The sequence below is a fragment of the Chrysemys picta genome, chromosome 8, assembly GCF_011386835.1.
Source record: "Chrysemys picta bellii isolate R12L10 chromosome 8, ASM1138683v2, whole genome shotgun sequence".
Classification (NCBI taxonomy): domain Eukaryota; kingdom Metazoa; phylum Chordata; order Testudines; family Emydidae; genus Chrysemys; species Chrysemys picta.
In genome coordinates, this window is record NC_088798.1 from 55,670,052 (window position 1) to 55,694,239 (window position 24,188).

Sequence of the window (24,188 nt, forward strand, 5' to 3'; positions counted from 1 at the left end):
AATATGCTGCAGAACTTCATATTGAAAATGCGTAACTGCACTGTACAATTTGTTGAGGGAAGCCAGTGATTTGGGGATAGCAGGATCTTTTGGCACGGGAGGCAGTTTGGAACTGTGGGATGAGTACATAAACTGGATGTTCCTGCTAAAATGATCAGCCATTAAATATTTAATGTTAACATTTTAATGTCCATCATTGGGTTTCAAAGTCAACTAACCCCTAAGATGAATGGCACAGTTCAGACCTCCTTAGAGTTATGGTTCAGGTATTTGCAGACTCCGGAAGATTTCACTGAGAACTAGGTTTTATTGGGACTTAATTTTAAAAGTGACAGCTAAGATTCTAGTGAACACTTTATGCAGCACATAAGGCCCTAGGTACAGGCATTGTGAGTTCATGGCATTCCAATGATTTGTTATGATGAATTTCCTCATGTACACAGGGCCATGGAAACAAGGAAATTTAAATTAAAATGTAATAAGCAGCAAGACGTGATTTTCACTTTGTTGTTTTGCCACTCTTCTGATTTTAAATTCTCAAACATTTGTTACTGTAATGCAGTAGCTGGGAATGGTCTCTCCTCCACTTAGACACAAGTGGCACAGATCCATACAAACAATCCATTCTTCCACACACTTCACAGCCACTCATACAAGTCTCTTTCCACTCACCAATATACATACATAACCACGGACAAAACAGTATGTACTAGATGCAGCTGTTTAATTAATTATCAAATTTATTAGGGTCCTGGATTTTTATAGCCAACATGATACTTCTCTCCCAAATAAACATATTTCAATAAAAACATGACAGAATGAACAGAGAGAAGGTATGGATGGGCCAGCTCTGATTAAATGGACTGTGCAGTCCTCGCAAAGGCTGCAATGACAGATCTCCAAATCCAGTGCTGAAGAGCAGTCACAATCAGTTCGGAGTCTGGGACTGCAGAAGGGCTCCATTTAACCCATCAGACCTAGAGAAAAGCTCAACTTAATGCACCCCAAAAAAAGTCCAACTAGTTATGACAATGCTCAGTACCTTGTAGGAGCTTCACTTCCATATATGTCCTTTGACTTCTCCGACCTCATTATTTAATGGAAATGGAACTTTTTCCTCTTGTAACTCCAGAGGACAGGTGCCAGGCCAGTCAGTACTGACTACTTGCAGGGATCACGGAGTTCCTTACGAAGCAATGACTCCATAATAGACTTATACTGGCCCTCCTTCAGGAAGGGAGTGGTGGACCAGTTTTCGTGCATGTGGAAGGTGGGTGAGGGGGGTGGTGGAGCAGTTTCTCTAGCATAACTGAACAGTTCTAATTCTAGTAACTGGCAAAAAATGGTGACCACAATCATAGAGCCCTAAACACTAAGATTTGTCCACTTTATGTGTGCGCTCATGCCTCCTTAGAGTGCCTGACTCTGTGAAGGAATGACCACAGTAAGCGCAAGAGTAGGGTTTTTCTCCAGTATGGATCCGCTGATGGCGCTGTAGTGATGCCAGTCGTGTGAAGGTGCCTCCACACTCCTCACAATAAAAAGGGCGCTCTCCAGAGTGAGTCTGTTGGTGCCTTTTCAACCTCAGTAGTTGGACAAAGGCCATACCACATTCTTGACATTTATATGGTTTGTCCTGTCGATGGATCACCTTGTGTTTCGACAGCAGATTAGGTTTACGGAAACCTTTGCCACACATTGGACAGATGCAAGGTTTAGACTCTTCTTCCCCAGGCTTTTGATTTTCTGAACACTGCTGGTCAGTGTCCCCACTGCCATGCTTGTTTTGGTGCAATGTTGACCATGGGTTCCTAACCATGCCATTTCCCAAAACTACCTTGGAGCGCTCAATCTTGTGCACATTGCGTAGGTGCCTCCAGACATCAGCTGTGCGGATGAACCCCTTGTCACACTCTGGACACTTGTGTGGTCTGTCACTTGAATGAATGAGCTTGTGCATTCGCAAGTTCGCAGCACGGAAGAACTCTTTGCCGCAGATGGGACATTGGTATGAATGCTCTGTCAGATGGATCTGTTTGTGTTCTTGTAATTCACCCAGATCCTGGAAAGAGGCACCACACTTCTTGCACCTATAAGACAAAGCTTCTCCAGTGATGGACTCAAGGTCCTCATCAAAAGCATCAACAAGAATGATCTTTTCATCATCCTCACTTAATCCTCCCTGAGGTTCCTCAGAGGAGTAGAACTCCAGATCCTCATCTTCACATTGCAGGTCAAAGTTGGTGTTGGAGGTGACAAAAACCCCAGCTGTAGTCTCGCCTCGCTTCTGGTAGTAGGTCTCATAGGTTTCCTCATCTTCACACTGCAATTCTACAGGGAGTTCTTGCCTACCTGAAGGTCCAGCAGGGCTACAACCAGGACTGCATGGTTGAGAGTTGTCTAAGTCTACCTCTAGCTGGAGGCTAGATTTGTGACCCACCCGCTCAGAGGAATGACTGGAGCCATCTGAATGCTCCTCACCTGTGTCACAAGTGTCATTATCGGACTCCCACTCCACCTCGTCCATCCTGTGGTGTCATATATGGAGATTATATATGGCTTACTTTGGATGTAAAAACACCATGTTCTTATAGTCCTTCATGATTGGCTCATCTCGTTCTCAACTCCAATCACAGCCCTCCCTAGAAAAAACAGGAGATGATTTCATTAGCCTACTTGCCAACATTCACATTAAGTAAAGCGAAACAACCACAACAGAGATCTTTTTCTGGTGAACAGAATAATACTGAGACTTTGTGCATTAGTTTCACTCTAGGAGACACTGGGTAGTTTACTATGATCACCAAATGGAACATTTCTATATCTCCATAAAGTGGAATCATCTATTTTAATTGGATCTTTACTGCAAATTTGAATAATTAAGGTAACAACTACTGGTTTCTCTAGCCTTAAAAAAATACCATTAAGAATTCCTATAATTTCTGTTTTAGAATTTGATCACGTGGATGCATTCACTTCATATATTTGGTGATCTGAGATTTAGTTTTGAGTTTTCCCTTGTTTTGTAATATGATTTAGAAATGTGGCGGGGTGATGACTCACCAGCGTGGTGCCTCCTGCTGGTTGTCCAGGGAATTAGCTCTTTTCCAGCTCGGAGCGCCCTCTGCAGGCCGGTGTCTTGCTTGCCGCTGGCCCCGTGTCCCTCCTGGACCCCGGTGCCCTTTGCCCTGGGATTCTGCCCCAGCAGTAACCCCCAATATGAGTCTCCCCTCCCTGGGGAACCCCCATCCCTCTGAATCCACCTTGCCTCAGTGGCTACTGCCAGTCATCATCTAACCCCCATTCACTGGGGCAGACGGCAGTCTGTAAACCACTCATCATTAGCAAGGGGGTTAGGACCAGCTGCCTCTGCCTATTTCTGGGCTGCCCCTCTGCAGCCCTAGTACCCTTTTGTAGGCCTTTAACTCGGCCTGCAGCCTGGGGTTTTGCTAGGCTGGAGCTCCCCAGCTCCCTCTGCCCTTCTCCAGCACTGCTCCACCCTAGGTACCCTCCTCAGCTCCCAGGCAGCCAGGTCCTTCTCCCTCAAGAAGCTAGAGAGAGTGAGGGTTTCAGTCTCTGGCACTCAGCCCTCTTATAGGGCCAGCTGTGGCCTGACTAGGGCGTGGCCCCACCTGTGGCTGCTTCCCCCAATCAGCCTAGCATTTCTCAATTGCAGCCCTCAACAGGGCTGCTTTAACCCCTTCAGGGCCACAGTGGGTTGACCACCCCGCTACAAGAAACTACAGTAACTCCCCACTTAATGTCCTCTCGCGTAACATTGTTTCGAGCTTACGTCCCTGCTCAGTTATAGAACATGCTCTATTTAAAGTTGTGCAATGCTTCGCTATAACGTCATTTGGCTGCCTGCTTTGACCACAGCTAGCAGCTCCCCTATCAGCTCCCCTATGCCCCCCCCCCCATAGCGCCTCCCACCCGCCGGCAGACTCCGCGGATCAGCGCCTTCCCCCTCCTCCCCCCGCGTCCTGCCCGTGGCAATCAGCTGGCTTGCGGTGTTCAGGAGGGAGGGGGAAGGAGCGAGGACTCGGTGCGCAGGCTCCTCCTCCCTCCCGAACACCGCAAGCGATGATTGCCATGGGCAGGAGGCAGGGGAGGGAGGGAGGAGCCTGCATGCCGAGTCCTCATTCCTCCCCCCTCCCTGTGGCAATCAGCTGGCTTGCGGTGTTCAGGAGGCAGGGGGAGCCTGTGTACTGTGTGCTTGCTCCTCCCCCCTCCCTCCTGAATGCTGCAAGCCATTTGATTGCCACGGGCAGGAGGCAGGGGTGGGGGGGGACGCGGCATGCTCTGTAAGGGAGGGGAGAGAAGAGGCAGGTTAAGGGTGGGGGGCTTGGGGGAAGGAGTGGCATGGGCGGGCTGAGGGTTGAGTCCCCCACCCCTGGCGCTTGCAGAGTAGGGGAAAGTGACGCTACTGCTGCGCAATGTGCTTCTCCGAGCCTACAGCACCTTTCACCTCCTTGCCTGTCTCATTGTCTCCAGTGCCAGTGGGCTGTGCCTGTGTGGGGTAAGGCGGGGGCACTTCCCAACTATTGTACTGTACGGCAAAAGAAAATTTCCCTGGAACCTAACACCCCCATTTACATTCATTCTTATAGGGAAATTGGATTCACTTAACATTGTTTCACTTAAAGTCGCATTTTTCAGGAACATAACTACAACGTTAAGTGAGGAGTTACTGTATTCCCACACTTCTTTGAACTCTTCTACATCTATTCTACTCTTCTCCACAATATATATATATATATATATATTATCATAAGATATGACTTGTTAGATCTGAGATTCATTTTTCCTTGAATCCTGACAAACTTTTCCACACAAATAAACCATATGATCTTTTCATATTAAATGCTCAGTAATGACCAACAGCCTGCCAGAATACATAACAGAAGCAGCAAGAACATTTTATGATCTATTTTTGCTGCTGTTGTTCTTGGGCCACTCTAAAACATTACTGTACTCTTATTTCTTTCTGCTTTTCTAGAATAGATTATCGTCTCTCACTCCTAGCTAGAAGAAGTCATTCTGGGGTCTAGTACAATTTATAAAATATTTTAAATTGCATCTCTTCAATTGTTAAATCCCTGCCAGCCATGTTGCTTCTTTCACATTATTTGGCCTATTTCTTTTCCAGCCATCTAAAGTTTCCACATCAGACAGCCCTAGCCATTCCTGAGCAAACAGCAAACATCTTTCTTCCTTTAAACATGGGCGGGACTGACATAATCAAACTTATTCAAGTGAAGATCTTACACTTAACTCCCAGGACAGACTCCCTTCACTACACAGGGCTTTGTCAGAAGATTCATATTAAGTTTTCTCTTTGCATTGCTAGAGATATATAATTTTGTATAAATGACCGCCAGGCACATCATTTCCCCGTGCCCTGACCCTGCTCCCCGGTAGGAGCGCTGGGTGAGCAGGTGGAGCAGGGCAAGCTCCCGCGCCTTGCCCCCACTCCCTGGCAGGAGCACTGGAGGGGTGAGGGGGGGGGGGGAGTGTAGGTGGAAGGGGTGGGAAGCAGCCCCCACTTGCTCTGGCTCAGTGCCCCACAAAACTGAAATCCGCCTCTGAATACCAAATCAACAGCCCCCTCCCCCAACTCACTGACTTTCCCCATACATACTCTTCTACTCATTCTCTTATGTATAGTATGTGATTTGCCCCTTGCTTGTCCTATCACCTTCCTTTTCTGGCCCATCTTTTCCCCCCTGCTCCAGGTGATTCCCCAGCCCCACCCTTCCACATCCTTATTTGTATGTATTTGGAGTTCAATGCCCCTTCATTTAAATCCCTGCACTTTCCTGTGTGCTCACTAACTTCCACCCATTCTAATTCATTCTTTTTATTGCCTACCCATTTTTTCATTCTCCCATATATGTTATCACCCCATCTTCTTCCACACATTCCCATACCTCACAGGGCTAAACCTGTGTAAGTAAATTGTTTCAGGATGTGGGAACCATGTGCCATCCTAACTCAGTAATGTAAATCACTTACTCTCCTTGGAAGAATCTGGTGCCACACCCCAATGGAGAACTATTCTAAATATTGCTTGCACTAGACACCTCATGCTGAATGCACTACTAGTATAATATGTTAAACAGTAAACTAATCTCATAAGAACAGACAAGGGCAATTTATCGAGTGATCCATCCCCTCTTGTCCAGTCCCAGCTTCTTGCAGTCAGCAGTTTAGGGACTCCTAGAACATAGGGCTGTGTCCCTGATCATCTTGCTAATAGCCATTGATGAACCTATCTTCCATGAACTTGTCTAATTCTTTTATTAATAAAGTTATACTTTTGGCCTTCACAACATCCCCTGGCAACAGATTCCAGAGGTTGACTGTGCGTTCTGTGAAGAAGTACTTCCCTTTGTTTGCTTTAACCTGCTGCCTATTAATTTCATTGGGTGACCTCCTGGTTCTTGTGTTATTTACCCCTTCACATAACACTTCCTTATTCACTTTCTCCACACCATTCATGATTTTATAGACCTCCATCATATCCTCCCCTTACTTGTCTCTTTACTAAAATGAACAGTCCCTCCTTTTTAATTTCTCCTTATATCGAAGCTGTTCCATCCCCCTAATCATTTTTGTTGCCTTTTGCTGTACTTTTTCCAATTCTAATATATCTTTTTTGAGACGGGCTGACCAGAACTGTATGCAATATTCAAGGTGTGGGCATACCATGGATTTAGATAGTTGCATTATTATACTGTGTCTGTCTTATTATCTAACCCTTTCCTAATGGGACCTATATTCTGTTGGCTTTATTAACTGCTGCTGCACACTGATCTGATGTTTTCAAAAAACTATCCATAGTGAATCCAAGATCTCTTTCTTGAGTAGTAATAGCAAATTTAGACCCATAGTTTTGTATATATAGTTGAGATTATGTTTTTCAATGTTTATTGCTTTACATTTATCAACAATGAATTTCATCTGCCATTCTGTTGCCCAGTGGCCCAGTTTTGTGAGATCCCTTTGTAACTCTTCACAGTCAGTTTTAGCCTTAACTACCTTGAGTGATTTTGCATCATCTGCAAACTTTGCCACCTCACTGTTTACCCCCTTTTCCAGATAATTTATTAATATTTTGAACAGCACTGGTCCCAGTGTTGAGCCTTGGAGGACCTTGCTATTTACCTCCTTCCACTGTGAAAACTGACCATTTAGAACTACCCTTTGTTTCCTAGTTACTGAGCCATGAGAGGACCTTCCTTCTTATCCCATAACAGCTACTTTGCTTAAGAGCCTTTAGTGGGGAACCTTGTCAAAGACTTGTTGAAAGTCCAAATACACTATATCCCCTGGGTCACCCTTGCCCATATGTTTGTTGACCCTTTCAAAGAATTCTAACAGATTGGTGAGGCACAATTTCCCTTTACAAAAGCCGAGTTGACTCTTCCCCCCCCAACACATAATGTTCCTTTATGTGTCTAATAATTGTTATTTACTATAGTTTCAACCAATCCGTTTTGTACAAAAGTTAGGCTTACTGGCCTGCAATTGCCAGGCTCACTTGTGGAGCCTTTTTAAAAAACTGGCATTACATTAGCTATCCACTAGTCATATGTTACACAGGCTGATTTAAGCAATATATTACATACCACATTTCTGCAGTAGTTCTGCTATTTCACATTTGAGCTTCTTCAGAACTCTTTGGTGAATACCATCTGGTCCAGATGATTTATTACTGTTTATCAATTTGTTCCAAAACCTCCTCTATTGACACCTTAAGCCAGGGCAGTTCCTCAGATTTGTCACCTAAAAAGAATAGCTTAGGTGTGGAAATCTCCCTCACATTCTCTGCAGTGAAGACCAATGCAAAGGATTCATGCCCACAATGGCCTTATCTTCCTTGAGTGCTCCTGAAGCACCAAAATTATCCTGTGGCCTCACTGATTGTTTGGCAGGCTTCCTGCTTCTGCTGCACTTAAAAAAAGGTACTGTTAATTTGTCTTTTCTTAGTTGCTCTTCAAATTTACTCACCTGCATTATTATATTTTTACACTTAACTTGCCAGAGTTAATGTTCCTTTCTAGTTTCCTCAGTAAGATTTGACTTCTAATTGCTAAAGAACGTCTGTTTGTGTCTAACCGCATCTCTTACTGCGGTTTAGCCACAGTGGAATTTTTTTCAGCTCTCTTAGTGTTTATTTATTTGTTTATTTAAGGTATACACATAGTTTGAACCGCTAAAATGGTGTTTTGAAAAAGTTTCCATGCGACTTGCAAGAATTTCACTCTTGTGACTGTTCCTTTTAATTTCCCCCCCTCAACCTTAATCTCAGTAGTACAACCACCCCACTACCACACTGGTAGTAGTTCCAACATCGGACCAGAGAGGATTGTGGCTGGAGATGCTGAAGGAAGGTGGAGAAAAGACAGCAGAGGAAGGAAAGAGGAGAAATCAAGGGAGAAAGATGCCCTGCCAAGGCACAGAGAAGAAAGTTCCCACCGAGCCAGGCCCTCCCACCAGACACACCTGCCTCCAGCACAGCTCCCTTCAATCCCGTTATCAGGCAGCGGCTCCAGGGACGGGGCGGGCTACATCGCCCGACCTAAGGGACAGACACCGCCAGGGAATGAGCCTTGCGAGGCCGGTCCCCCGCTCCCTGCAGCACCGTGACCCGCTCACCAGCCGCCCGGGCCAACACGCTCCCTCGGGCGGCTGGTTCCCCGGAGCGCTGCCCCTCCCGGCGGCGCCCCCCGCCCGCCAGGCTGCTCCCGGCCCCCGGCTCCGATGGAGCGAACACCGGCCCTTCGCTGCCCCGCCCCGCGGCGCTTCTCGCACGGACCCGGCCGCCTCCCGGGCGTGTCCTGCCCCGGCCCCTCCCCCGCGGGGCGGAGCCCGCCCTGCGCTCACCCGGTCGGGGCAGCGGGCTACCGGGCCCCGGGACTCACCGTGCGGGGCGGCCCCGCGCCTCAGCCCGAGGCTGCCGCTCAGAGCTCCAACAGGGCCGGCCCAGGCGGGAGAACGGAGCGGGGTGAGCCCCTCATGCCGCGCCGGGGGTCCGGCACCCTCCGCCCCACTGCGCATGCGCCGAACTGCAGGAGCAGCGCATGCGCATCGGCTGCATCGAAGCCCCTTATGCTGCCGTTCCTGCCCGAAGTCCAACAAACCCCGGGAGGCTCCCTGTGCACGGGGGAGGGGGGAGGTGCCGGGGCTCCCTGTGCGGGGAGGGGCTAGGGGCTGTGTGTACGCAGGGGGTGGAGGTGCCGAGGGGGCTCGGGAGAAGGCGGCGGCCTGAAGTGGGGTGTTAAGTGGTGCTGGGTTTTTTGACCTCCGATTTTTTGTTTCGCCTTCCCAGTGCCCTCACCTCTGCCAGCCTCTGCTCTTTCCACATCGCTGTCTGCGTGACTGCAGCGGTAGCTGCCTCAACACGAGCTTCCTGCCATTTAGTGCTTCACAGACAAGCCCCCCGCCTGGGAAAACGTTCTTTGTTTTAGCTCCTTGAGCAGCGTTCTGCTTCGTTTTGCACCAAAGGGCACCTTGACTCCAAACTTTCTTTTCCTGCTCTACCACCAATCACAAGCAGCTGTCCGAGGTAGCAGCCTCGCACGCTCCCCCCTAAAAATGTACAGGCAAGGATAGTATTTGCCCACGAACGTTACTTCAAATTTCGGTTGCATAGTCTCCCGCTCCTTAAGCCCTGGGAACAGGGCCGGCTCTGGCTTTTTTGCCACCCTAGGCAAAAAAGGCACATGCCGCGCGGCAGGGGAGGGCGCCGAGCCCAGCCACAGGCCCGCAATCCCCAACCGGGCCGAAGCGCCGGGGGGCAGGGCGACGAGCCTGCCGCGGCTCCGCTCTCCCTGGCAGCCAGAGCGCTGGGAGCAGGGCAGAGAGCCCGGCGGCCAGAGCACCGGGAGCAGGGCGGCGAGCCCGGCCGGGGCTCTCCGCTCTCCTCGGTGGCCAGAGTGCCGAGGGGAGGGCGGTGAGCCCGCCGCGGCTTTCTGTTCTCCCCGACCGGCTGGAGCGCCGGTGGGAGGGCGGCGAGCCCGGCTGGGGCCCCGCTCTCCCCGAGTGGCCGGGGGGAGGGCAGCGAGCCCGCTGCGGCTCCGCTCTCCCCGGCGGCCGGAGCACCGCGGGGAGGGGGGCGAGTCCAGTCGCGGCCCCGCTCTCGGGCCAGAGCGCCCCGCCACGCCGCCCCCCTCCAGGCGCCACCCCAAGCACATGCTTTGTGGGCTGGTGCCTGGAGCCGGCCCTACCTGGGAAGCAGAGGAAAGGTCACTAGTCCCTGCATCCCTATTTAAGAGGGGGACTTCAACACATATTTAAGTCCCAGTGACACTAATGGGACTCTCAGCCCTGCTTAAAGTCAAGCATATGCTAAGCTGCTTTCTTAAATCAAGGCCTCAATGAACTGATTAAACTATATTCTAGGGCCTTTCTTAATACATATTCATAAGGTGGGTATAAATAAACTATAATTGCAAGGATGACTATAACCATTTACTAGTACATTTCACTAGAAAGGTCACCATAATACAGAGCTAGAATTGTAACTATTTTGTCCAAATGGAAATTAATATTGGGAAGTTGTTATCTTTTCCTCCAGAATCATGTGTGTCCTTCCATCAGCATGATAAATGAACACAGATGTTGATTTCTCTTTTCATAGAAACAGGTGGCCTTTGGTTTGGATGACTATCAGTAGGGAAACCTCACAAACTCACAGTAATCCATCTTCGTCCATATTTAATGTCACTTCAACCAAATATGTGGCATTTCTGGATGAAAATAAAACCTTCAAAGAGACCAGTTTTCATGCCTGCATTTAGTCTCCCCCTTTCAATGTTTAGGGCCATTAACTGTTGCAGAGTAATATTTTCTGGTGACCCTAAACATTTGTATTTTCATTCTGTCAAAATCCAAACAGGATGCTGAAAACTACCCATGGCAACCAAAGCCATTCAAAGATAGGAGACATTATTTCGTGCAACCCTTCTTCAAATCTAAGGGAGCCCAGTAGACAAATACAAATGCCTCACACTACAGAAATATATACATACACTGTTTGTATATAAAAAATAGTCTTTCATTAAAAAAAATGCCATCCCTGCATACTGCAGCTAGATCCATACTTCAGCCTTAGGGGAAAGAACAAGTATTGTGAAGGAGGGTAGCTCCATGAGCTGAAGCAAGACGACAGTAGAAAATATTTTCATCACAGGCACTGTCTCCATCCACAACTATTCATGGCAATTAGAATAACAAACCCACTAGTGATGAGCTGAAATAAACTCTAAAACAATGCATTTTTAGAGTATGAATGTATAATATAAGCTTATAAGGAATTTTACTGCTAAAGTTTTCACCTTAATTAACATTTTTCAACTAGGTGAGCAACAGACTAGACAAGGGAGGGCATGGGAAGAAGACAGGAAAACTGGGGACATTTTTACTTCACCACCGTGATCTATTCCACCACTCACTGCAAAGAGTTCCTACAAACCATGGGTGAAATAGCAGGCAATGCCTTGGAAGCCACCTGCCTTATCACCCTGCTCCCACAATCCCTCCCCATAATAGCAGCTGGATGAGCAAGCCTCTCAGAGAGGTGATTAAGAAAAAGCAGAAAGCCTACAAGGAGTGGAAGATGGAAGGGATTAGCAAGGAAAGCTACCTTATTGAGGTCAGAACATGTAGGGATAAAGTGAGAAAGGCCAAAAGCCATGTAGAGTTGGACCTTGCAAAGGGAATTAAAACCAATAGTAAAAAGTTCTATAGCCATATAAATAAGAAAACAAAGAAAGAAGAAGTGGGACTGCTAAACACTGAGGATGGAGTGGAGGTTAAGGATAATCTTGGCATGGCCTAATATCTAAACAAATACTTTGCCTCAGTCTTTAATGAGGAGCTTAGGGATAATGGTAGGATGAAAAATGGGAATGAGGATATGGAGGTAGATATTACCACATCCAAGGTAGATGCCAAACTTGAACAGCTTAATGGGACTAAATCGGGGGCCCCAGATAATCTTCATCCAAGTATATTAAAGGAACTGGCACATGAAATTGCAAGTCCATTAGCAAGAATTTTTATTGAATCAGTAAACTCAGGGGTTGTACTGTACGACTGGAGAATTGGTAACATAGTTCCTATTTTTAAGAAAGGGAAAAAAAGTGATCCGAGTAACTATAGGCCTGTCAGTTTGACATCTGTAGTATGCAAGGTCTTGGAAAAATTTTTGAAGGAGAAAGTAGTTAAGGACATTGAGGTCAATGGTAATTGGGACAAAATACAACATGGTTTTACAAAAGGTAGATCGTGCCAAACCAACCCAATCTCCTTCTTTGAGAAGGTAACAGATTTTTTAGACAAAGGAAATGCAGTGGATCTAATTTACCTCGATTTCAGTAAGACATTTGATACGGTTCCACATGGGGAATTATTAGCTAAATTGGAAAAGATGGGGATCAATATGAAAATTGAAAGGTGGATAAGGAACTGGTTAAAGGGGAGACTACAACGGGTCATAATGAAAGGTGAACTGTGAGGCTGGAAGGAGGTTACTAGTGGAGTTCCTCAGGGATCGGTTTTGGGACCAATCTTATTTAATCTTTTCATTACTGACCTTGGCACAAAAAGTGGGAATATGCTAATAAAGTTTGTGGATGACACAAAGCTGGAAGGTATTGCTAATACAGAGAAAGACTGGGATATCATACAGGAAGATCTGAATGACCTCATAAACTGGAGTAATAGTAATAGGATGAAATTTAATAGTGAAAAGTGCAAGGTCATGCATTTAGGGATTAATAACAAGAATTTTGGTTATAAATTGGGGACACATCAGTTGGAAGTAACAGAGGAGGAGAAGGACCTCGGAGTATTGGTTGATCACAGGATGACTATGAGCCGCCAATGTGATATGGCCGTTAAAAAAGCTAATGCGGTCTTGGGATGCATCAGGCGAGGTATTTCCAGTAGAGATAAGGAGGTGTTAGTACCATTATACAAGGCACTGGTGAGACCTCATCTGGAATATCGTGTGCAGTTCTGGTCTCCCATGTTTAAGAAGGATGAATTCAAACTGGAACAGGTACAGAGAAGGGCTACTAGGATGATCCGAGGAATGGAAAACCTGTCTTATGAAAGGAGACTCAAAGAGCTTGGCTTGTTTAGCCTAACCAAAAGAAGGCTGAGGGGAGATATGATTGCTCTTTATAAATATATCAGAGGGATAAATATCAGGGAAGGAGAGGAATTATTTAGACTTAATATCAATGTGGACACAAGAACAAATGGATATAAACTGGACATTAGGAAGTTTAGACTTGAAATTAGATGAAGGTTTCTAACCATTAGAGGAGTGAAGTTCTGGAACAGCCTTCCAAGGGGAGTAGTGGGGGCAAAAGACATACCTGGCTTCAAGATTAATCTTGTCAAGTTTATGGAGGGGATGGTATGATGGGATAGCCTAATTTTGGCAATTAATTGATCTTTGATTATTAGCAGGTAAATATGCCCAATGGTCTGTGATGGGATGTTAGATGGGGTGGGATCTGAGTTACTACAGAGAATTCTTTCCTGGGTGCTGGCTGGTGAGTCTTGCCCACATGCTCAGGGTTTAACTGATCACCATATTTGGGGTTGGGAAGGAATTTTCCTCCAGGGCAGATTGGCAGAGGCCCTGGAGGTTTTTTGCCTTCCTCTGCAGCGTGGGGCATGGGTGACTTGCTGGAGGATTCTCTGCACCTTGAGGTCTTTAAACCATGATTTGAGGACTTCAATAACTCAGGCATAGGTTAGGGGTTTGTTACAGGGGTGGGTGGGTGGGTGAGATTCTGTGGCCTGCGTTGTGCAGGAGGTCAGACTAGATGATCATAATGGTCTCTTCTGACCTTAAAGTCTATGAGTCTATAATATAGCCAGCTACAAGAACAGTTGGCATATCCAATGTTTCAAGCAGAGGAAGCACAGGTGTGGCTTAAAGGGACATCAATTACATGCTCTCATTAACATCCCTACCTACTTTTAAGATATATAATAGGCCCTACATAATGGTACCAACTGCTTAGCTGAGTGATTAATGGGACACTATCAACTTGAAATAATGATTACAGTTAACAATTTTGTACTTACTGTAGTTACAAGTAACTCCCAAGATTAATATGACTTAAAAATGATTTTTCACACTTGTTTAGTTTACACAAAGTGTTGTCAAATGCCCAAAGTATAGAGTCAGGTTCACTGTTTTTGTGAACAATCTCAGAGCTTTGAAAAAAAATGGGTGGTTAGTAGTAACAGCAGAAGCAGAGCTGAAATGAAAAAAGAGAACAGTCAGCAAACAAGTGTAGTAAAAGGATAGAGGAGGAGAGGTGTTCCTCTTAGGCCAACCCAAAAGACCCTTCTGGAAGAACCCCCGTTCTTCCCCCTCCCAAAAAAAACATAGCAAACCAGAAACCACATTTAAAACTTGTCAAAAATGTAAAAGGCATGCTTTTTTACAGGTTCAGTAGCTGAAATTTTGGTGAGGGGGGCTAATTAGCCAGTTTAGAAAAGAAAATTAAGTTGACACCATCCCTTTAAAAATGCCCTAGAATTTCTAATAAAGACAGATACTGCTTAGCATCTAATGAAGTATCTTCTAGAGTGAGAAACCTTAAATCTAAACATTAACAGTGTAAAAACCAGGAGTATTCTCCTTATTTTTATTAGCATTTTCTGATTTTAAATGTTCTGACATTTCTTACTGTAATGCAGTGGCTAGGAAGGGGAAAGGCTCTCCACCTAGCCACAAGTGGCACAGATCCACACAGGAAACCCACAATACTCATATGCACTATCACAGTGGGCCATACAAGCCTCTCTCCATTCATCAATATACATATATAGGACATGGGTTATGTAAGCACATCAAGGATCAATAATTCCATAGGCAAGTGTGTGCACAAAGGATGCAACTGTTAATTAATTATCTAGTTTATTAAAGTCCTGGATTTTTACAACCAACATGATCCCTCTCTTCAAAATAAAGATACTTCATTAGAAAACACGACAGAATGAACAGAGAGAAGGTATGGATGGGCCAGCTCTGATTAAATGGACTGTGCAGTCCTAGCTGGCAAAAAATGACATCTCCAAATCAAGTGCTGGAGAGCAGTCACAATCAGTTCAGAGTCTGGGGCTGCAGTAGGGCTCCATTTAACCCATCAGTCCTAGAGAAAAGCTCAACTTGATGCACCCGCAGAAAAGTCCAGCTAGTTATGACAATGCCCAGTACATTCCAGGAACTCCACTTCCACATACACTGCTACCTCGATAGAACGCGACCCGATATAACAGGAATTCGGATATAACGCGGTAAAGCAGTGCTCCAGGGGGGCGGGGCTGCAAACTCCGGCGGATCAAAGCAAGTTCAATATAATGCAGTTTCACCTATAACGCAGTAAGATTTTTTGGCTCCTGAGGACAGCGTTATATCGAGGTAGAGATGTATATCCTTTGACTTAGCTCAATTTTCATTAAATAATGAGGTCAGCGTTCTCCTCTTGTAACTCCAGGGAACAGGTGCAAGGCCAGTTAACACAGACTACTTGTGGAGATCATGGAGTTCCTCATGAGGCAATATTTTCTTATTAGAGTTATGCTGGCCATCGTTGGAGAAGGGGGCTGTGGACTGACCTGTGTGTGTAGGTTGGGGTAGTTTCCCTAGCAGTCTTGAGCAGGTCTCATTCAGGTAACAGGAAACAACGGTGACCACAACCATGGAGCCCTAAATACTATGATTTGTCCACTTTATGTGTGCGCTCATGCTTCCTTAGAGTAGCAGACACTGTGAAGCGACGACCACAGTAAGCACAAGAATAGGGTTTTTCTCCAGTATGGATCCGCTGATGGCACTGTAGTGTTACCAGCTGTGTAAAAGTCCTTCCACATTCCTCACAGTAGAAAGGGCGCTCTCCAGAGTGAATCTGCTGATGCCTTTTCAACTTGAGCCGCTCAACAAAGGACTTCCCACATTCTTGACATTTATGTGGTTTATCCTGTCGATGGATCACCTTGTGTCTGGACAGCAGATTAGGTTTACAGAAACCTTTGCCACACACTGGACAGATGTAAGGTTTAGACTCTTCTCCCGCGGGCTTTTTATTTTCTGAACACTGCTGGTCAGAGTCCCCATGGCCATGCTTGTTTTGGTGTAATGTTGACCCCCGGTTGCTAACCATACCATTTCCCAAAACTCCCTTGGAACGCTCAATCTTGTGCACATTGCGTAGGTGCCTCCAGACATCAGCTGTACGGATGAACCCCTTGTCACACTCTGGACACTTGTGTGGCCTGTCACTAGAATGAATGAGCTTGTGCATTCGCAAGTTCGCAGCATGGAAGAACTCTTTGCCGCAGATGGGGCATCGGTATGAATTCTCTGTCAGGTGGATCTGGTTGTGTTCTTGTAATTCACCCAGATCCTGGAAAGAGGCACCACACTTCTTGCACCTATAAGACAAAGCTTCTCCAGTGATGGGCTCCAGGTCCTCCTCATCAAAAGCATCAACAAGAATGATCTTTTCATCATCCTCACTTAACCCTCCCTGAGGTTCCTCAGAGGAGTAGAATTCCAGATCCTCATTTTCACATTGCAGGTCAAAATTGGTGTTGGAGGTGACAAAGACCCCAGCTGTAGTCTCGCCTCGCTTCTGGTAGTAGGTCTCATAGGTTTCCTCATCTTCACACTGCAATTCTACAGGGAGTTCTTGCCTACCTGAAGGTCCAGCAGGGCTACAACCAGGACTGCATGGTTGAGAGTAGTCTAAGTCTACCTTCAGCTGGAGGCTAGATTTGCGACCCACCCGCTCAGAGGAATGACTGGAGTCATCTGAATGCTCCTCACCCGCATCACAAGTGTCATTATCGGACTCCCAGACCACCTCCATCATATGGGGTCATACACAGGGCTTATATATGGTCATAGTCTTTCATGATTGGCTCATCTCGTTCTCAACTCCAATCACAACCCTCCCTAGAATAAACAGGAGATGATTTCATTAGCCAATTTGCCAACATTCACATTAAGTAAAGCGAAACAACCACAAGAGATCTTTTTCTGGTGAACAGAATAATACTGAGACTTTGTGAATTAATTTCACTGTAGGGGACACTGGGTAGTTTATTATGATCATCAAATGGAACATTTCTATATCTCCATAAAGTTAAATCTCTATTTTAATTGTATCTTTTTAGCAAATTTGAATAATTAAGGTAACAACCTCTGGCTTCTCTAGCCTTAAAAAAAATAATTAAGAATTCATATAATTTTTGTTTTAGAACTTGATAACATGGATCCATTCACTTCAAATATTTGGTGATCTGAGATTTGGTTTTGAGTTTTCCCTTGTTTTGTAATATGATTTAGAAACTATTCCCACACTTCTTTGAACTCTTCTATATCTATTTTACTCTTCTCCACAATATACATTATCATAAGATGCAGCTTGATAGATCTCAGATCTATTCCTCCTGGCAAACTTTGTTCCTGACAATCTTTACCCCACAAATAAACTAAATGAAATCCACCTGACCTTTTCATAATAAATGCTCCATAGTAACAAGCAGCCTGCCAGGATACATAACAGAAGCTGCAAGAACATTTTTATTTTTGTTGTTGTTGTTCTTGGGCAACTCCAAAACATGTCTATACTCTATTTTCTTTCAGCTTTTCTAGAACACATTATCATCCCTCACTCCTAGCCAGTGCAAGTCATACTAGGTTCTAGTATAATTTATTAAATATTTTAAAATAGAATTCATTCAATATTTAAATCCCTACCAGCCATTTTGATTCTTTTACATTATTTGGCCTATTTCTTTTCCAGCCATCTAAAGTTTCCACATCAGACAGCACTAGCCAATCCTGAGCAAACAATAAACATCTTTCTTCCTTTAAGCATGGGCTGGATTGAGATATTCAAATTCATTCAAGTGAAGGTCTTAGACTTAACTCCCAGGACGCTTCCTTCACCACACTTGGCTTTTTCAGAAGTTTCATATTAAATGATCTCTTTGCATTGCTAGAGATATTTAATTTTGTATGAGTGAACACCAGACACTTTCTTTCTGACACTGACCACATAATTATGCAGCAAGCACCAGCAACATCAGGCAGACCAAATAGCCAACCATGTAGCAGTAAGCAGTCATGTGTGGGGTGAGGGCTGAAAGAAACTGTGGGGTGAGGGCTGAAAGAAACTGCAGAAGCTCACACTGTTCACTCTCAAATCACCAGGAACGAGAAAGCATTGTGATTTCTTTAGCCACCTCCAGCCTGTCATCATAACCTGCGTTATTGTGAAGCTCTCCAGGATCTTCCACTCTTGGGTAACCTCCAACTGGCGCCACAGAGAGAAAACATTTTGGAAAAATAAGTAGGGAGAAGAAAGGATTCTGAACTATAACCAGAGTCAGGTACAATTACAGTAGATGGCCAAACTGCAAATAGCAAGAAAGATTTTTCACAGAAAGCTAGCACAGTGAGAAGGGGACAGTTATAAGGAACAAATCCAGTTCTTAGGTTGAGGAGTTTCTACAATTCTGATGTTTTTGATCAAAAATTTGGGGTTATTTTATCAATAAAAAAAATTCCCATCTCCTAGAACTGGAAGGGACCTTGAAAGGTCATCGAGTCCAGCCCCCTGCCTTCACTAGCAGGACCAAGTACTGATTTTGCCCCAAATCCCTAAGTGGCCCCCTCAAGGATTGAACTCACAACCCTGGGTTTAGCAGGCCAATGCTCAAACCACTGAGCTATCCCTCCCCCCAATAAAAAATATTGTATTTTTCTTTCAATACAATATTCTTTTATGCTCCAGTCTCAGACCACTTTGATCACCCTTTCCATGACAGCAGTAAAAGTTACTAACACTGGCACCATTTGTCAAGAATCAAGTAGTGTGACACAGAATTTAGATTAATTCCTGCTATCTTTTTAATGGTGACGGGCTGATAACAGTATCTTGAGAAATAATCCCTACTGCACTGGTTAATTGGTATTTTATTTCCTGAGGGCTAAAACAAGTCCTAAATCTCAGAGAGTGAGCCAAGATAAATTTATCTTGGTAACTGGATTATTCACAGTTGCCAATCTATAAAAGAAAGTTTGCAACTAAACCTATGTGCATCATAAACACAGCTGAGAAACCTTTAGCACTGGCCCAAATGGAATAGTTTAAAACTCTCTGAAGAAACTCCCTTTACAAATAATTTTCACTGGCAGTTGGTACGGCCTGTCTGAACCGGTCAAAATCAATCTCCCTGTGAGGAATGCACTCACTTTATGCCACATTGAAGTGTGGTTTTGAAGAACATTTTCCAGACCTCCCCCAGCACATTCCAGCACCTATCCCACTCCTTCTGCAGTCTCTTATTTTCCTGACATTCCCCCCCCCATTAACACTTTTAGTCACCCAGATTTAAGACTGAGCTCCACTCAAATTGCCAGTCTAGCCCAGCAAGTGCATCTGCACTATTATCCCAGCTGCCCTTTGCCTGTGAAACTAGCTCTTTCCACATTCTTCTTTTCCTTCACTCTCTTCTCCTTTTCTCCTCCCTTTATTCCCCAACTCTCTCTCCAGTTCCTCTTGATCAGCTTTGTTCAGGTTCCATTCAAAATCATTAAGGTTTCTCTGGCTGCAAGTGATTGTGATCTTACATATAAATATCAAGTCCAGGCCAGTCATTAATTTCACTTGGTGTTTTTCATATCTCAGGATAACTTAATAATGTATTTAAGTTGAATGCCTTAACTTATACAAGTCTTAAGGAAGACTGGTTTTATTCACTAAACAAACTGACCTTTGTTACTATCTTTCTAATGAAATATTAAATCTCTTCAACTCTTCATTAGTCATGGCCTGGGAAACAAGGGGGTAACTTAAGTGGGGCCAGAATTTCACCCAAGGTCGTTATCCAGAACAATCACAAAATAATAAACCAAAACACATGCAATCTCTCTCCGTATACAGAATATATATTTATTCCAGCAGAGAAAAAAAATAAAGAAAAAAGTTATGCCCTAATAATTCTACCTATACAGTACTGCAACAAATCCCTCTAACTACAATACGAGAGCAATATGAGCTCAGATATGCACTCCAGATGCACCTGGCCATATTCATCTAAATATATGAGCCCCCCAATACAGAAAGACTGATGCGTAGACTATCAAGAACTACAACACCTAATGTTTTTCCCAATTTCCACCTCCTAAAGTGAAAGACATTTTGGACTGGATAGTTGCCTTTTTATTCCCTAGCATCTGGATTCAGCAGTGTCATGTACTTTTACACTGAATAATTCTTTCAGTGCCTACACACAAACCAGGAGTTTAGATTAGCCCTAGTGAAAATTCAGGTAGAGGGGGGGCAGTCTTGGTTGACACTATACTTTCCAACAGATAACTACAAAATCAACAGCCTCTCAACTCACTGACCTTTCCCATAATACCCATCATCTACTCGTTCTCTTGCATACAGTATGTGATTTGCCCCTGGGTTGCCCTATCACCTTCCTTTTCTGTTCTATCTTTGTCCCCCTATTTCAGGTGATTCCCCAGCTCCACCCTTACACATCATTATTTGTATGCATTTGGTGTTAAACTGACCCTTCACTTGAATCCCACCGTGTGCCTACTAACCTCCAGCCATCACCCACCTATCAATCCACAAATACAAAATGGGATACGACTGCCTAGGAAGAATTACTGGGCGGGGGGGGGGGGAAGAGGAGAGAAAGGATCTGGCGACTATAGTGGATCACAAATTAAATACGAGTTAACAAAGAAATACTGATGCAAAAAAGGCAAAAATCATTCTGGGATATATTAGCAAGAGTGTTGTAAGCAAGACACGAAAAATAATTCTTCTGCTCTGCTCAGCACTGATAAGGCCTCAACGGGAGCACTGTGTCCAGTTCTGAGTTCCACACTTCGGGAAAGATGTGGACAAACTGGAGAAAGTCCAGAAGACAGCAACAAAAATGATTAAAGGGCTAGAAAACATGACCTCTAAGAAAAGATTTAAAAAACTGGGTTTGTTTAATCTGGAGAAGAGAAGACTGAGGTGGGGGACATAACAGCCTTAAAGTACATAAATGGTTGTTATAAAAAGGAGGAGGATAAATTGTTCTCCTTATCCACTCAGGATAGGACAAGGAATGGGATGGGATTAAATTGCAGCAAGGGAGACTGAGTTTAGACATTAGGAAAAACGTCCTGTCAGTTAGTTAAGCACTGGCACAAATTACCTAGGGAGGTTGTGGAATCTCTGTCACTGGAGGTTTTTAAGAACAAGTTAGACAAACACATGTAAGTGATGGTCCAGATAATACTTAGTCCTGCCTCAGTGCAGGCACTGGTCTAGATGACTTTGCGGAATCCCTTCCAGTCCTACATTTCTATATTTAATTCTTTGTATTGCCAACCCATTTTCTCATTCTAGCACATATGTTATCATCCCATCTTCTGCCATCATACCCACATACATCACAGGAAAAACCTGAAGCAGTAAATTGTTTCAGGATGTGCACTGCGCATTTTAGTAATGTGTATCACTAACTCCCCTTGAAAGAATCTGATGCCATGTCCCAGCAGTGAATTGCTCAAAATACTAATACTAGACAGCTCATACTGGATGCACTACTAGCATACATTACAGAGTAAACTAATCCCAACCATAATCTCAGTAGTACAACCACCCCACTACCACACTAGTAGTAGTTCCAACATCGGACACTACAAGTATATGGAAACAGAATATGGGAGAGAAAAAAAGGTCATACGGAGGAGAAAAGAGACCAGAGAGGATTGTGGCTGGAGATGCTGAAGGAAGGTGGAGAAAAGACAGCAGAGGAAGGAGGAGGAGAAATCAAGGGAGAAAGATGCCCTGCCAAGGCACAGAGAAGAAAGTTCCCACCGAGCCAGGCCCTCCCACCAGACACACCTGCCTCCAGCACAGCTCCCTTCAATCCCGTTATCAGGCAGCGGCTCCAGGGACGGGGCGGGCTACATCGCCCGACCTAAGGGACAGACACCGCCAGGGAATGAGCCTTGCGAGGCCGGTCCCCCGCTCCCTGCAGCACCGTGACCCGCTCACCAGCCGCCCGGGCCAACACGCTCCCTCTGGCGGCTGGTTCCCCGGAGCGCTGCCCCTCCCGGCGGCGCCCCCCGCCCGCCAGGCTGCTCCTGGCCCCCGGCTCCGATGGAGCGAACACCGGCCCTTCGCTGCCCCGCCCCGCGGCGCTTCTCGCACGGACCCGGCCGCCTCCCGGGCGTGTCCTGCCCCGGCCCCTCCCGCGCCGGGAGGGGCGGGATCTCCATCCGCACAAACTCACCCTTCGCCCTAGTGCGCATGCGCTGAACTGCAGAAGCACATGCGCATTGTCCGTACCGAAGCCGATGGTGCGGCTGCCGATGCCCGGAGTCCAAGCAGCGCTGGGGCTGTGCGCGGGGACAGCGCCCCCGGCCGGGCGGGCGGAGAGACAGTGGCCGCGGATGGGGCGGGGTTAATAGACGGGGATGGAGGCAGGTGGAGGTAAGCACAGAGAGGCGGTGCCCCTGTCGCTGCTGGATAGAGAGATCTGGTGTCTGGTTTTTTCCCTTGTTATTTCGTTTTAGCCTTCCCAGTGCTCGCACAGCCGTAGGCATCACTTCCACCCGGGATCCTCACCCTCTGTCAGCCTCTGCTCTTTCCCCATCACGGTCTGCGTGACGGCAACAGCCGCTGGCTCAAACAGCTTCCTGCCATTTAGTGCTTCACAGAAAGCCCCCCGCCTGGGAAAACGTTCTTTGTTTTAGCTCCTTGAGCAGCGTTCTGCTTCGTTTTACACCAAAGGGCACCTTGACTCCAAACTTTCTTTTCCTGCTCTACCACCAATCACAAGCAACTGTCCGAGGTAGCAGCCTCGCACTCTTCCCCCCCCCCCCCCCTCAGATTGAAAAAAATGTAGTCAGGGATAGCATTTGCCCAGTATGAATGTTACTTCAAATTTTGGTGGGGTAGTCTCCCCCTCCTTAACCCCTGGGGAGCAGAGGAAAGGTCACTGGCCCCTGCTTTGTCCCTCTTCCCTTTGGTGATGCCTGCCCTCCCTAGTTCGGCTATGTGCTTAACCACATACTTAAATCCCACTGAAGTCAACAAGACTCTCACTCATGTGTAGTCAAGCATGTACTAAATTACTTTCTTGAATCAAGGCCTCAATACACTGATGAAACTATATTCTAGTGCCTTTCTTCATGCATGTTAATGAGAGGTTGGGGTATATAAACATTAATTGCTAGACGGACCTTTGGTCTCACCCAGTATGACCATTCTTAAGTGTGAGGATTACTATAACAGACAGCTATGACAGGACAGGTTTCTGTCCATTTGTAAATTTCACCACAAAGGTTGCCACTCTACAGAGCTAGAAATTAATATTTGGAAGTAGTTACAGGTTTCCCTGAAGAATCATGTGTGTCCTTCCATTAGCATGATAAATACACAAAGGGTGATTTCTCTTCTCATAACAGAAACAGGTTGCCTTTCCATCACTGCTTTGAATGACCATTTGTAGGGAAACCTACCAAAAACTCACATTTGTTTATCCAGATTTAATAATTCCACTTCAACCAAAGCCATGGCATTTCTGCCCATTTCCACTTTATGAAAACTGGTCTCTTTGAAGGGCTTATATATTTTCATCCATGGCACATTAATGCAGGTGCTGTCCATTTAGATCAAGAGCAGCGGTCCTGAGCTTTCACATAGAGATGAATTTCTTGTTTCAACCTCTCCACCACCACTTCTCTCCCTCCCCTCAGCATGCTGCAGGATATTTATTGACAGAATGAGTGAGTGCTTGGACTGTTTTAGACAGTAATGCTATCAAGTCAAAACAACTCAGGTTGTAAGATTTGGGTTAGGAAAAATCACATGCTAATGTCTGTATTCAACTCTAGTGCCTACTTTCTCATCAGAAGATAACTCTAGTAACTGGAAGAAATTGGTCAAACTGATTTTCCCCATCCCCGTTTCCTCCAGTCTAGATACTGTGAACAAAGTTGATACAAACACTTTCCTTCAGTCAGCCTTGTGCTAAAGACTGGATCAGAAATCAATTCAAGGATTTAGATCTGACTGCATATAGCCTACCCCTTCCAGGGCCATTAACTGTTGCAAGGGAAT

General features: G+C 45.5%; 2 protein-coding genes and 1 long non-coding RNA gene across 12 annotated transcripts; 1 reads left to right on the forward strand and 2 right to left on the reverse strand.

The window, feature by feature from the left end:
* Nucleotides 1-707: 707 nt before the first annotated feature.
* LOC101940187 (zinc finger and SCAN domain-containing protein 22-like) lies at nucleotides 708-22,904 on the reverse strand. Of its 5 annotated transcripts, none has more exons than XM_065554513.1 (3): nucleotides 8,928-9,178; nucleotides 7,632-7,788; nucleotides 708-2,642 (listed from the first exon to the last, which is right to left on the reverse strand). In XM_065554513.1, exon 3 carries the CDS (start codon nucleotides 2,525-2,527, stop codon nucleotides 1,373-1,375), a length of 1,155 nt encoding a protein of 384 aa, XP_065410585.1. In that variant the 5' UTR covers nucleotides 2,528-2,642; nucleotides 7,632-7,788; nucleotides 8,928-9,178; the 3' UTR covers nucleotides 708-1,372. The 5 variants fall into 5 exon arrangements, with proteins under 5 accessions (XP_065410585.1, XP_065410584.1, XP_065410586.1 ...); XM_065554512.1 differs by lacking the exon at nucleotides 7,632-7,788 and adding an exon at nucleotides 8,509-8,584; XM_065554514.1 differs by lacking the exons at nucleotides 7,632-7,788; nucleotides 8,928-9,178 and adding an exon at nucleotides 22,357-22,904.
* Nucleotides 8,751-11,443, forward strand: LOC135973077 (uncharacterized). Its single transcript, XR_010589782.1, has 2 exons — nucleotides 8,751-9,010; nucleotides 9,335-11,443. It is a non-coding gene; the product is annotated as an uncharacterized LOC135973077 (long non-coding RNA).
* Nucleotides 14,937-22,316, reverse strand: LOC135973076 (zinc finger protein 92-like). Of its 6 annotated transcripts, none has more exons than XM_065554508.1 (3): nucleotides 21,966-22,316; nucleotides 18,309-18,359; nucleotides 14,937-16,993 (listed from the first exon to the last, which is right to left on the reverse strand). In XM_065554508.1, exon 3 carries the CDS (start codon nucleotides 16,908-16,910, stop codon nucleotides 15,753-15,755), a length of 1,158 nt encoding a protein of 385 aa, XP_065410580.1. In that variant the 5' UTR covers nucleotides 16,911-16,993; nucleotides 18,309-18,359; nucleotides 21,966-22,316; the 3' UTR covers nucleotides 14,937-15,752. The 6 variants fall into 6 exon arrangements, with proteins under 6 accessions (XP_065410580.1, XP_065410576.1, XP_065410581.1 ...); XM_065554504.1 differs by having other exon boundaries at nucleotides 18,234-18,359; nucleotides 21,966-22,315; XM_065554509.1 differs by lacking the exon at nucleotides 18,309-18,359.
* Nucleotides 22,905-24,188: the final 1,284 nt, after the last annotated feature.